Source organism: Stigmatopora argus, chromosome 1, assembly GCF_051989625.1.
Source record: "Stigmatopora argus isolate UIUO_Sarg chromosome 1, RoL_Sarg_1.0, whole genome shotgun sequence".
Taxonomy (NCBI): Eukaryota; Metazoa; Chordata; class Actinopteri; order Syngnathiformes; family Syngnathidae; genus Stigmatopora; species Stigmatopora argus.
Genome location: NC_135387.1, coordinates 15,498,555 through 15,512,238, shown reverse-complemented (window position 1 = coordinate 15,512,238; position 13,684 = coordinate 15,498,555). Strand labels below are relative to the sequence as shown.

The 13,684-nt window shown below is 38.6% G+C and overlaps 2 protein-coding genes across 2 annotated transcripts; one reads left to right on the top strand and one right to left on the bottom strand.

Moving 5' to 3' along the window:
• Positions 1-657: 657 nt before the first annotated feature.
• Positions 658-4,038, bottom strand: LOC144075275 (U8 snoRNA-decapping enzyme). The gene is made up of 5 exons (XM_077602157.1): positions 3,034-4,038; positions 2,105-2,236; positions 1,893-1,933; positions 1,405-1,642; positions 658-1,303 (listed from the first exon to the last, which is right to left on the bottom strand). Exons 2-5 carry the CDS (start codon positions 2,234-2,236, stop codon positions 1,058-1,060), a joined length of 657 nt encoding a protein of 218 aa, XP_077458283.1. The 5' UTR covers positions 3,034-4,038; the 3' UTR covers positions 658-1,057.
• A 22-nt stretch (positions 4,039-4,060) lies between these two features.
• gss (glutathione synthetase) lies at positions 4,061-10,672 on the top strand. Its single transcript, XM_077602166.1, has 13 exons — positions 4,061-4,286; positions 4,567-4,699; positions 5,566-5,711; positions 5,898-5,973; positions 7,158-7,297; positions 7,731-7,847; positions 8,054-8,134; positions 8,267-8,344; positions 8,412-8,481; positions 8,858-9,052; positions 9,507-9,588; positions 9,955-10,144; positions 10,220-10,672. The coding sequence occupies exons 2-13, from the start codon at positions 4,568-4,570 to the stop codon at positions 10,341-10,343; spliced, it is 1,431 nt and encodes a 476-aa protein (XP_077458292.1). The 5' UTR covers positions 4,061-4,286; position 4,567; the 3' UTR covers positions 10,344-10,672.
• The last annotated feature ends 3,012 nt before the right edge of the window (positions 10,673-13,684 follow it).

The following is a 13,684-nucleotide window of genomic DNA, read 5'->3' as shown; positions in this document are numbered from 1 at the left end:
CCAACGTGCATAGATGTGTTTGCTGTCTGCGTCACGAGCAGCTTACCCTCATTAAGGACTTGAAACAGTCCACTGCTTTCTTTATTTGCATTACTCGTACTCCAAAGAGTCTATTGTGATTGTCAGCATTTGCAAATGAAAAATTTATGAGACCGAGTGAGTGACATATTTATAGTAATTCAAGGGTGTCCCCGAACTGAATGCACTGTAATAAAAAATGTTGCATTTTACATGCACTCCATGGGTAGTACACTTGACAGCACGCATTGTCTACAATTATGACGGGGAACATAGCTCTGCAGCGTTTTCTGGGAAGGAGGGTACCAACATCTGGTGCAGGATCTTCATGTGCACCGAGGGTACACTTAAACAGAATCAAATCTTCCGCTTCAGGCTATATAGCATGTCACGCACGTAATTAATCCGTGGGTTGCCTGGCAACGCACCGTAACGCTGTAAACGACACTTCCCAAACCCAATCCAAATCAAAATAGTCGAATCTAGGAAAAGGGCTGGGCTGGTTTTAGCTGAGTAATCGGCTATATTACTTTAAATATGACCACATAATTGCAGGCCAAGATCTCTTATGTGATCTCTTTGTATTTTACATTGTGATGTGTTGCCTTTGTGTGGCTGATTAACTACAACATTGACAAATTATGTTAAAAGACCATTTAATTTCTTACATGAATATAGTAGGTCTCTAGAGTTGTCCATTTCCAAAATTGTGTTTGTAAGAAGAGCGTGGAGTACTTTCTTTACTTTATGATGTCTAAGCATGCCTTTCTCTATACATGATATTGCTGTAACATAAAAATAAATAAGCAGAGCCGCAATAATAAAAGTTGGTATTTGTGTTTAACCATTTGCACATGCACATGACAACATGCTTACTACCAAGAGCAATTGACCAACTTGGGTTTTGAACGGCCATCTCCAATAAGTACAAAAATAAAAGGGTCGTAAGCCATCATGATTGCAGGAGTTCGGTGGGGTTGAACCTTTAATAGTGCTTATCAATTTTTTGAATGCATGTGGATGCTGGTCTAACTGTAAATCAATACTGATCCTGCTCAGCCTCAGTCAACGCAAGTACTGCTTTCAGGTCCGCTGCAGTGTTTGCATGAGTCTTCAGTGAGTGCTCAAGGGCTTTCTTTAGGTCTTTGGGGGAAAGTAGGTTGAGCCGCAGCAGAGTGTTGACCAGCTGGGTCCGAGCGTTTCCTATGAATGCGTGTGAGAGGAACGATGAGAGGCCACCCCCACCTTTTGTGGTGTAGAGCGGGACTCGGACCATCCCCAGAACCTTGACATCAGAAACGGGTGAAAAGATGATCAGAGATTGGAAAATGGCTGTAATCTGTCATACAGTAGTTGAGATAACAGCATACTGTAAATACAAACTACCTCCTGGCCATGATCCTTTGCTGTGGATGCAGACACTCGCTCCACCTCCCTAATCTCCTCCTCCGTCAGTTTCTTCACATAGAAGTGAGTGATGAGACGGGGAGATGAAGGGGAGGTTCCAGGGGCATGACAAGCGTCCACGTGATCGTCTTCAGATATAGAAATAGACAAACCCAACTCTTCCTGTAATTCCCTAAAAAGTCCTTCCTCCAGGCTCTCCTGTGCTTTGTTGACAAACCTGAGGGAGTGGAAGGAGAAGTGCCCGAGAATTAAAAATCAAACATGGATGCCCAACAACAATTTTAGCAATAAATTAAATTTAAAAAATATCGGCGCATTCTAACTGTAAGATGTATACAAATTGACAAAAAACTGTAGTGTAGTTAAAGCGTTAAGTGTAGTTAAAGTGTAATTAAAAAATAAAATTAAAGTTAAAATTAAAGTTATAATTAAAATTAAAAGTTACAAAAAATCTAGGAAAGACTCACCCCCCAGGAAAACCTAGCAGACCGTCAAAGCGCATCTGCATCTGTGTGACAGAGCACAGAATGTTACACACTAAACAATGCTCCCAGAAACATGCACATACAGGTGAAGAAAATTTTCACCAAATAGCTCTTTAAATAATATAGAAATTCAAATACAGGGCACGGCTAAATCATTCAAAATGCCATGTATATGCCAACATATTATCTCTTACCAGGATGATATATTTGATGGGAGTTCTACCAAAAAGCTGACTTTTCGTGTCAGAATAGAGCATCACATGACATGCGTGTCTGCAATCTGAGCAGGCCAATGCCTCAGCTCTTGAGAGCTGTCCTTTTGCCATCTACGAGTACACAAACAAACAGTTTGCTGTTATACATTATGACCCACCTGGCAATTTGGCAAAGGTTAATATTCTCTCATATCCTTTTACCACCCTTTTGCTATGCAGTGTCACCAAGACATCATTCAAGTCCATATATTGCTCTCCATCTGTCATACTCAAGCATTTATACAGGCATGTGGAAAATTAACTTGTCTCAATTTGTGCAGGAGTCGGGGATGCACGCAAAAAAGGTAGATACTACAATCCTTAATCTCCCCCCTAATTTAAGAGACTTCCATACCAGTCCATAACAGTGAAGGACCGTTTCCCATAGAATAAACAGTGTACTTTATTCATTAAATTTTAGGGTGTAATAAAAAATCAAATCATTTGGAATCAGACCTATTTGTTGTACAAAATTATCATTTGGAAGGAGAAAAAAGAAATAAAAATATTGATATCATGATTTATGATATTATAAATCATATATTTCCCAGAAGTACATTGTAAAGCTGCGCCTCGATACGTTTAGGAACACAAGTCAATATAGTTTGGAAACTATATATCTAATAACGATTTAATTTATAACAATTAAATATTTTCGAATGATTGAATGATCATTTAAATAGTTATTAGACAATTATGAGATTGCGTTTCAAACCTAGAAACACAAACAAATATAACGCCAATAATACTGGTGGGAAAAGACTAATATATCGGCGTGTGCAACACTTAGGGTCGGATTAGAATGGGTTTTTAATTAAATAAATAAATAAATAAAAGCTAAATAGGAAAAGCCCCACTCAAATCCTCACCTTGCTCACCAACTTCCTCGATTTGGACGTTTTGGTAGTTTCGAAGTTGATGATTGGTTGCAAAAGTCAGGTGACATTATATAAAAGCCAATAGCGAACCAGTAGACCGATTAAGCACTGGGAGCTGTTCACGCTGACGCTCAAGTTAATTCAGAAAAGTTTATAAATTTAAATTAATAATAATAGTAAGAATAGCTTGTTTTCATAAACACAATTTGCGCTCTTGCAAAAAAAGAAGTGTGCTTCTAAAACGGTTTGGGCGCTTGCACAAATAGTTCGTTAGTTGAGGTTAGTAAACTAGCGCGACATTGTGTAAAAGTTGAAAACATAAACTCGATTCACAAGCACGAAATGTCATGCTTTATATAAAAATGCTGTTAAATTCAGGACAAATAAGAGCTTTTAAATTCTCAACGATCGTGATTGGTTGGCACCACCAACGCGGAACTGTTTCATAAAACTTCTGGTGGACACATCATCGATTTTAAATAAACTAGCCCGAGAAAGTTACTCTATCTTCACTCCCTGCATAAGGCGCTTCTTTATTTGACGACTTGAGAAAGAAAAATTCCGGGTCGCCTTTCAATGTTTTGAGGAACAAGGAAATTTGGACCGAGACACGAGATGAATCCACGGCGAACCATTTCATAGATTTTGTATCAAGGCGGCAGCCATCTTAAGTCGGAGTTCGTCTCTCGGGGACTCAACTACAGTGAACCTAAGGTGATTGATATTCACCACTAAAATACCTTAAACTTTTTTTAAACAAATGCATTAGTTTATAACAAGCCGAATAAACACAGCTATGATTCAAGCAGGATTTTGAAATAAATGATAGAAATATTACTCATTAAAATGACTGCACGTATGATGTTTGAACATTGGCTGAGAATTGCGCAATCTAAACCTATTTTAAACTTCACGCTCCGTTTACTATATATATAATGGCCTGTTTTGCGTGGCAGCGACGCAAACTGGATGGTGAGCGACGACTCCCGTCTCCCTTGGCTCACAGTGATCACCGGGTATCTAGCTTTATATAAATTATATCTTCAACTCGCAGATTGGTTGTATGTACTCACATGTCTCCCTTAACCAATAGTGGTCACGTGGAGAATTGTTCATGTGTGGTCATGCTTTGGACATAAGAATTTTTAACTGAGATTTTTTTTCATGCAGTCAATGAGTTCCATCTGAGTCAGTGTCAAAAATTTCTCGTAATTAAAAAGTAAAGCCAGGCGTGCTTCGGAAAGGTAATTGGGATTTTGTAATTTGACACCCACTCTAAAGATATACTATAATAGTATACATTTCGGACGACACTTCATTTGCTACTTGATTAAAATCCAGTTAATGTAAGGGTAATACTAATCCTGCTTGACTATTTGTCTAAGGTTGATAGAAGGCTACAAACATTTCTCATTTATACTGTGTGCGTTTTGCGGCCATTTCCGGGTGGGATTTTGTAACAATAAATTATTATATTACCAGAAGTTCGTGGACTGTAGTTTTTAAATCTCAAATATCAATCAGAATGGCTCAGGAGATACCAAGTGAACTACTGATGAACAACACCCTAATAAATGATCTAGCAGCGGTGGCAAAAGATGCAGCACTTTTACAGGGTGTCCTTATGAGAATTAAAGAATCCCCCAATTCATCAGAGGTAAGAATTTCCCCCCTTTTATTGTGTCACCTCCTTGAATGTTGATGTCTTGTATTTGTACAAGGGGGATCTGGAATGAACTACATTAAACCAAGTTTTATCATTTAATATTCAACAAACCCAGAAACCAAAAAGTATCACCATTACACTACCCAAGTAAAAGCTATTCCTCTGGCATCGATGACAACAGTATATTAAAAGCTTAAGAAAATACAACGTTACTGATGCAAAATATCAATTCAGATCATGAGCACTACAAAGACATGATGATCAACACTGTTCATTATGTTCATGTGCTGTCCCTTATTAGATAAATCAAACTCAAACTTGTTCACCTAACCTAAAGGATGTGTACATCACATCAACTTTACAAATATTCTTTATATTGTGCATTATGGAGCAGCCATTTTTAGATCCTAGAAGAGTGTTTTTAGCTAAGCAAATACGAATATTTCAGATAGCCCGCCATCGCTTCCAAATGGACTTTTTCTTGTAGTATAGCGCCTTTCCACCTTCATGGCACTCAATGTGACCAAAGAGGAAAAAATGCGAGTGTGGGAGTGTACATGTAATAATAAATACTGTGGTTTATCATTTCTTTGCATGAGATTTGAAATAAAGTGAGTGAACAGAAATAAAGGCAGTTTTTGAGAATTCTAGTGGTTCTATAATACAATTCTGACAGCAGAGGACAACAAAATCCAGACAAATAGACCACACACATGAAGAGAAATGAATCAGACATTTAAACATTCTAATGGCTACTTTGTGCTTCGATCACTTCAGACAACATAGAGATTCTCTTTCACCGCAGATCTAGAATCTAGTAGACAGAAATCTTATCCTATTCTTCACTTTATACTTAGGTGGTGACATTTGCTCCATTCACCCTATTCCCCACGCCTGTTCCGAAAGCTTGTTTTCTCCAAGCTATTGCAGTTCAAACTCATTACAACACATTGATGGATAAGATCAGCCAGGATCCTGACTTCCTTCATGAAGCTCTTGCCAGGTGGGATGTTAGCCTCATTTTGGGTATGTACTAATCATCAAAAAAAAAAAAGTGTTTGGGCCATTTTAAAATAGCAGTTTTAAGCAATTTAAAGAAAATATCTAAAATATGAGTAAATAAGACAAAGCTCCAAAAAATTATAATTATTTAATAGGCTTTGAATGACTGACTATTTTTGGTTCCTAGCACCATTTCTGTGGATGACTTCACTGCAAGGTTGTACAGGATCCACCAGCATGTCCTCAAAGAAGGACGGTCGCAGGTATGAGATCCCGCTTGAAAGGACAGACAGTGGTACCTCGTCATACGACCGCTCATCATACAAAATGCTCGTCTTACGGGGGAAATTTCGATCGAATAATTCGCCCGTGATGCGGTCAAAATTTCGTGATGCGACCAAGCCAGGTGGCCATGGCATTTTTTTTTCATATCTTTCGTGTATAACAATATTTACGAGCACCGGATGAGTTATTCAGACCAGGAAACGCACAGCGCATGCGCGGGGAAAAGAGGGCTTTCTGGGTAATGAAGTATACTCGTGCACAGCTCAGCTGCTGCATTTCCTGTTGTTTTTATCTAATACGAGGAGTATTATATTACTTCTCGTTGGCTGCTCTTAAGAACATCAGCGGCACTGGCTCGCAACAGCATCCCCGGTAGCAACTCTATCATAGGCGCCGTTCGAGGGGATGCGAACACAGATGCTACAAGCTAAAAGGAGCCGCTAGCCAGCGCCCCCGAAGCTCCCATGAGCAGCGGCGCGATCGCTGATAAAAGACTGCTGCTCGTTGGCAAGTGGTCGTGCGTTATCCGATTGTGAGAACATTTGTGTGCATCATTTTCGGAATATTTTGAAGGGAATAGTACGACAGCAAACAGCCCATCGATAGCGAACGTGACGGTGGAGTGTTTGTTCCATTTACGAGTGCGTTGTGTGGAAAAAAAAACGAGCCCCCCGCCCCTTTTGTGCCCCTCTCCCCTCGGCGAAATCCGCCCAATTTTAGTTAGATTAAACACTTTATTTCTATTCAACCACTCGTTATTTATTACTTTGTCAATATATGGCGAATTATAAGAAGTAAAACATTTTTTTTCAATCCAATATCCTGTTTTTGGTGTTTTTTTCAGAGAGTTGGAACGAATTAATTTGTTTCCCATTCATTTCAATGGGAAACTTCCGCTCGAGTTACGAGAATCTTGTCATACGAGCTCAGTCCCGGAACGGATTAAGCTCGTATGTCGAGGTACCACTGTATAATGTGTTTGATCAATTGCATTCTGGCAGAAAAAAAAATCTGGTTTGAACATTTAGAAATAATTGTTTTGGTTTTCCCTTAAAAGTGTATCTTTACATTGACAAAACTTTTAACTGTTTTAGATGTCACAAAAGCAAACTCGGTCATCAAAGTTTAATTTTATAATTCAGTTTTCTTGCCCTCTTCCCAGTCTATTGTATTAGGTCTGAATCGATCCGACTACATGCTGGACCAAAAGGAAGGCGAACCTATATCTCTGAAACAGATCGAGATCAACACCTTCGCTGCGAGTTTTGGAGGCCTCTCCTCACGTATCCCTGATGTCCACCGGTAACATAGTTTTCAGCATTTAACTCAAGAATAATTTATTTACAAATCCACATTTGATTGAATCTATCACAGAACAACTGAACAAGTGGATGAAATCCTATTTTCAAAATTGCCCTCAGTGGCACAAAGAGCTGCATGAATGCTGTTGTCTTGCATGTCATTACACAAAGGAAATATTATGAGCAATAGTCATTTTTTTTGATATTTTTGTAGCATTAAACCTAATACAATTGCTTTTAAGAATGGTAAAATGGACTATTTGACCAACTGTTTGGAAAATATTTATATTTTCATTCTTTCTTATCAATGCAGTTTTAAAATCAAAACTATGCATGAGCATAATGGAGGTGGCACTGAATTTCTTCATAATGTTCTATTGATCTTTCTTCCTGTATTAATATTGACACAAATGTTATTTGTGTGGCAACAACAGACATATCCTTAAGGTGGCTGGCCAGCTGAAGGTGTTGAAGTGCATCCCCGACAACGACCCTGCGGTGGGCTTGGCCAAAGCAGTGGCCAAAGCCTGGGAGCTCTATGGATCAAAGCGGTACATCCACTGAAAACCTATAAATTGAAAAGTAACACTGCTTTGCCCAATAATAGCTTTTTCATGTGATATGTACAGATTGAAATGGGGCCGACGAAAGCTGACAATTAGATGCTCCATAGTAATTTGTGATTAGTAAAGCATTCTGATCTCCACTAAACTGCATCTATCACACTGTTAAAATGTAGTTCATGCTCTCATTAAAGGGCGGTCATTATGTTCTTGGTGGAGGACCAACAGAGGAACATCCTGGATCAACGATATATTGAAAATGAGCTGTGGAAAAGGTAAGGTGTGATTACTTACAATGTCTTCAATAACCTTGATATCTAAAATGAAACGGCTTTGTTGAAAATAGTCGTTGTTCACAGAACACTTTTTTTTCTAATGGTAATCTCACTTGTCACCATTTGTTTCAGGAATATTGCCACCATACGGAAAAAATTTGAGGATGTGTCTAAATCTGGAAAACTTGATGAGAAGAAGCGTCTGTTTGTGTATGTGTCTTTAGCCCATGAAAAGAAAATATAAGCAATGATTGAGACTTCCTTTTGCTTGTGTTAGTGATTGTCAGGAAGTTGCTGTGGTCTACTTCAGGAATGGCTACATGCCTCAGAACTACAACTCTGAGCAGGTATACAGTATGAGAAAACTGTACACATGATCCGAGCCTCTCTGTTAAAAGTAAAACACGTTTATTCACGATCTGCTAACATCTTGAGATCCTTTTTCTAGAAAAATGGAAACATCTGCACTATTCATTCATCTTCCATACCGCGCATCCTCGAAAGGGTTGCAGGAGCCTAAACCTGCTGACCTTGGGCGAAAGGCAGAATACAACCTAGACTGGTCGTCTTTGGCCAAATTCATACTGTATACTGTTTAGTAGTAGCCCAGCCCTGACATAGTCTATTAACTTGTTTTTATCTTTTTAAAATAAAAATAAAAAAGGCAGACAAGTTGAGAAAAGTTTGACTAAAAGTCTACCACCCCCATTTTCTCTTGTATAGGCCTGGGAAAGTCGCCTAATGATGGAGTGCTCTTTGGCTGTGAAGTGTCCAGATATCAACACACATCTGGCTGGAACTAAAAAAGTCCAACAGGTGCTTGCTCAGCCTGGTGTTCTGGAACGGTTCTTCCCTAACGAACCACAAGTAGTTGAACAACTCAGGACCACCTTTGTAGGCCTCTACACTCTGGACATGGTGAGCAATACCACAGTTTTGTTTATTTACTTCCACAAAAGCTCGTTTGTTACTTCATGTTGCTGCACTCTTTCTTGTGCAGTATGGCATAAGCATCTATAGAACATAATGTTCTAAAGCAAAATGGTTTAGCCACGTTGATTGGCATACCCGTTTGGTATGCATGTCATAATCTTTTGAATTATTTTTGTTGTTCGGTTTGATGCGTCAACATTTGCTCTCAGTTTTTGACATTTCAATATTTTTTAGGCAGTGTTTAATAGGTTCCATGTTCCAATTTTCACTGTTTTTTTTAACTTAAATGTTTTTAGATTGTTATATTTGGGTACAAACATGGCTATTTAGGCATATTTACTTCAGGTTTGTTGACGCATTAGTCTTTTACCGACATTGTACAAGTCATTTTTGCCTAATAATGACCCTCCCATCATGCTTTCACTTTTTTGTCCTGAAGGGAGCTGAAGGTGACAAAAATGTCACAATGGCTTTGGAGACACCAGATCGGTTTGTCTTGAAGCCTCAGCGAGAGGGAGGAGGTACAGCGTTAAGGGTGGACTTTCACTAAGGTTTTTCATTGGTTGCAGAACTGTTATGCTCCGGCTGCAGGTGCTGGCGCTCACATTCTGACCTACGTGATATTTTAACTGGCTATTAGCAGATAGGTCATTTATTGAAAATTTGCATTTAAATATAATCTCACTCTAGAATGCTGCTGAAGCATGCGCTCCATAACAAAGGCACACAACGAACAATTTAAATGTTATGCACGTTTGTTATAATGCTTGCGGATTTGATCTAGTCGGAGCGCACCGGTTCTGCTTGTGATACAATAGAAACTTAAAAATTACCCTACTTTTGTTCTTGCTTTGCTAAGGATAAATACTACATTTTTCTGATTTAAGGAAACAACATTTATGGACACGAGCTCTGCGAGGTTTTGAATAAAGTGAAAAACAGTGATGAAAGAATGGCCTATATTCTAATGGATAAGATTCGGCCTGTGCCATCACAGAACTACCTACTGAGGAGAGAAATGCCCCTGAAACTCAGCACCTGTCTCAGTGAACTAGGCTGTTTTGGAGCTTATGTCAGGTAACCATCCAGGATGCCTGTTTCTACTGAGAAGTTGGAAAATATAATCATAATCATCACTTGATTCCTATGCAGGCAGGGTAATGACATGCTGATTAATGATTGCGTGGGCCATCTTCTAAGGACCAAGAATTCGGAACACTTGGATGGTGGTGTAGCTGCAGGAGTGGCGGTCTTGGACAATCCACTACTTTTCTGAGAAGGTGCACCTCTGCCTTGACTTCAATAGAAGCCCAAATGCACCACCTTTTTACATAAATAAGTAAATATATTATTACTACTACTATATTGGAAACTAATCAAGTCAAGAGCTTGTTTGGGCAGTGATCTCAATTTCCAATTTTTGAAACCAGGGTTTTCAACCTTCCGTCTGGAATTTATCGGAAAATCTGGTTTCATTCCACTTTCCAAAAACATACAGTCTCCATTATTTGAACACTAATATGTCCGCATGGAGGTTGTGGTGAGAGAGTTAATTATTCTTTCCTTGTGATTGCCTGGCAGCCAGTTCAGATGAAATTGTCTAGATCAGGGTTGTCCAAACTATTCCACAAAGGGCCGCAGTGGGTGCGGGTTTTCATTCCAACCCATCAAGAGGACACCTTTTCACCAATCTGGTGTCCTACAAGTGCATTCAGTGGATTGCAGTCAGGTGCTTCTTGTTTTCTGCAGAAATCTCATTGGTCAAAGTGCCTGGGCTGGATCGGTTGGAACAAAAACCTGCACCCACAGCGGCCCTCGAGGACCGGTTTGGCCACCCCTGATAATGGATAAATATCCTTCAGCATACCTCATAGCAGTCATCTCTGAAGGCTGATTGGCAACAATCCATGTTTATGCATTTTAATCATCAAATTATTGAGAAGTTTATCTCTCTTTATTTTTTGTTATTCCTGGGGTAATGTATGTGTGTTGTTGTAATTGCAAGGCCATAGGAAATCAGAAATATATACACTAATGACATTTGTTTTGATGTCATTCCCAATTCTGAAACAAAATCTTTCCTCTATATACTATTAGAATTTTTTATTGGTAATGGTAATGTCTAGTATAATCTAAATTACACTAAAACTTTCAAAAATCCAGCATTTATTTTTCGGACTGAGGTATAGTATTGTAATCCAGTGAGTTACTGTCTTATTGACCTGGGTGATGTATGGTGTGGCCAATATGAATGTAGCAGCCAGTAATTATGCACGTTTTTCTTGGTACCTAGAATTCCAATGAGATTCAAAAATGTTCAACCAATACTACCTATATTGTGGGTTGTGTGTGTTGGGGGTGATTAGATTTAGTTGGGTACATTGTACATTCTTTTTATATGTTTAGCAGTGGGGGTGCTTAGATTTGTCAACATGTTTTATTTTATTTTTCCATTCAGAAATAATCAAGTTTCCCCTATCACATCAAAAAAAAAAAAAATCAAAAATATATATTTTAACATAGGAGAAGAAACCACCATGGATGTGTCAGGTTAGGCAATTACAGTATGTACTCACTCTGGTACTGTACTTTCAGAAAGCCAAAGTATAATTTATATCATTTACTTACTAGACACAGATAAGTGATGTTGAAAATGACGGAATGGCCTTCATTTTGGAACAATTTTGATATTTTATTGTAACAACTTGTTTCAAAATTTGTAACCATTTACACAAGCACTTTACAATAATTATGCCTTGGAAAAAAGTAATGGTACTGCATTGTTTTAGGGGGGATGCACACATACTGATAATCTGGCCAATTGTGACCTAAAATAGGTTCTGATTTTAAAAGGGAGCAAGAGAAATCTATTTGTGAGTGGCCCAATAAAAGTAGATTTTTAAGTGATATGCATCCATGATGGTGAATAGTGTAATCATCAAATCTTCAAGGCCTAATGAAAGGCTGTTACCATTTAAGCGACTGCCATTTTATGCTTCAAATCAAGGCGAAATGGAGGAAATAAGGATATTATTTGATGAAAATAAAAGTAATTAAAACATTTGTTTGGTGGTCATTTTAGATTACTATATGACTTGAACAGTTGTGTTTGCCAACTCAATTAGCAGCAACATACAAAATTATTAGTGAATTTTAAATGAAGAAAATGACCTAAAACATAATTCACTCGCCTGTCTTCAGTGCGGGCAGGTGCGGGTTCAATTCCCGCTGGTGGCAGTATGATTAGGGGTTGAATGGTTGTTTGTCTCTGTGTCCTACGACTGACTGGCGACCAGTCTAGGGTGTAGCCTGCCTTTCGCCCAAAGACAGCTGGGTTAGGCTCCAGCAACCCTTCCGAGGAAGGGCGGTATGGAAGATGAATGAATGAGTTTCTAGAGACATACCTTGTACTAGAGATACATTTTTATTCTGAAATATTTGGCGGTCTTTTGCAGTACGATCCTAACATTTTAATGCTTCACCTATGATAATTGTCCACTCGATGGCAGTAAAAGCAAAGACATCTTTTATGCTGCTTGTCCATGGGGCTTCTGAATATTATCCAGGCTAGTTGGGAGTTTTTATTTACAATTCATAATTTAAACTCATAAAGACCTGGCATACACATACGTGGACGTTACATTTTTGCCATGTTGGCCACAATGTCAAGATTTTATATACAAATGTCGCCTATTTAATGCAAAATGTGATCACTGGATATGTGATTAGTATCTGGTCTCAATTTTAATATCATTTTTTTGTTTAGTATCAGTAACTACTTTTTATATTTTTGTTTAGGAATGAATGCTTATGGCATAGAATAGGATTGAAATATTAGGTGAACAATTTTAATATTACTACATTAAAATGTTGTATTACTGTAGCCCCTACAAGAATAACGCTGATTTCGTGTCTTATTTGCGACCAAGAGCACAGAACATGGTTACTTTAGGCCCTAGCCAACCCCAACAAAACCAAAATAGAACAGCCTTCGCGCCCCTGCCAACTTGCCGACCCTTCATTGTCTCGTTCAAGTGAGATACGCAATCAGAAGCATACATGACATCCCGATTTATTGCATTATATATTCATTTTGACCTTATTTGAACTGAAAATTGTTTTGTTTTGCGGACTTTGACTATTAGCAACGTAAGGTCTGTGTGAACACAAAACATCTTAGGGTGACAGTCATGGCATAAGCAAGGCATTTTTGCGCGGCATTTGAACCTAATATATGTATATTTGATGGTGGATCCTACGCATGGCTGCTGTTACTGCTGTGCTAATTTCCTGTACTGGCAGTCAGCGACCAGCCGTTGCGAGGGTGCGGCGACCCACTTGCAGCCGCGCGGGGTCCATCATAGCATACTGACGCTGCAGATTTCAAGACCAGGCCATCACAGCAGTGCCACAGCAGCCATACACCTAGATATGATATATTACCTTTGCTTTCTAATACATTTTCCATCTCAAAGTTAAGATGCGAAAGAGTGTATAATGTGTAGTAAATTAATTTTCGAATCCCCCAATACTGTGTGTATTTAGTATTATGACTATTATTTACATATACGTACATAGTTGTATTAATAGAACATGAACATACAATAGTATTTATAT

What these genes read in the sequence shown, in the direction of transcription:
- gss (XM_077602166.1), top strand. Translation starts at nt 4,568, where the DNA reads ATGGCTCAGGAGATACCAAGTGAACTACTGATGAACAACACCCTAATA. An exon ending in CGTATCCCTGATGTCCACCG is followed by an intron (nt 7,298 to 7,730) that starts GTAACATAGTTT and finishes TGGCAACAACAG; the next exon opens with ACATATCCTTAAGGTGGCTG. An exon ending in GAGAAGAAGCGTCTGTTTGT is followed by an intron (nt 8,345 to 8,411) that starts GTATGTGTCTTT and finishes TGCTTGTGTTAG; the next exon opens with TGATTGTCAGGAAGTTGCTG.
- LOC144075275 (XM_077602157.1), bottom strand. Translation starts at nt 2,236, where the DNA reads ATGGCAAAAGGACAGCTCTCAAGAGCTGAGGCATTGGCCTGCTCAGAT. An exon ending in CCATCAAATATATCATCCTG is followed by an intron (nt 1,934 to 2,104) that starts GTAAGAGATAAT and finishes TCTGTCACACAG; the next exon opens with ATGCAGATGCGCTTTGACGG. An exon ending in CTGCTAGGTTTTCCTGGGGG is followed by an intron (nt 1,643 to 1,892) that starts GTGAGTCTTTCC and finishes CCACTCCCTCAG; the next exon opens with GTTTGTCAACAAAGCACAGG.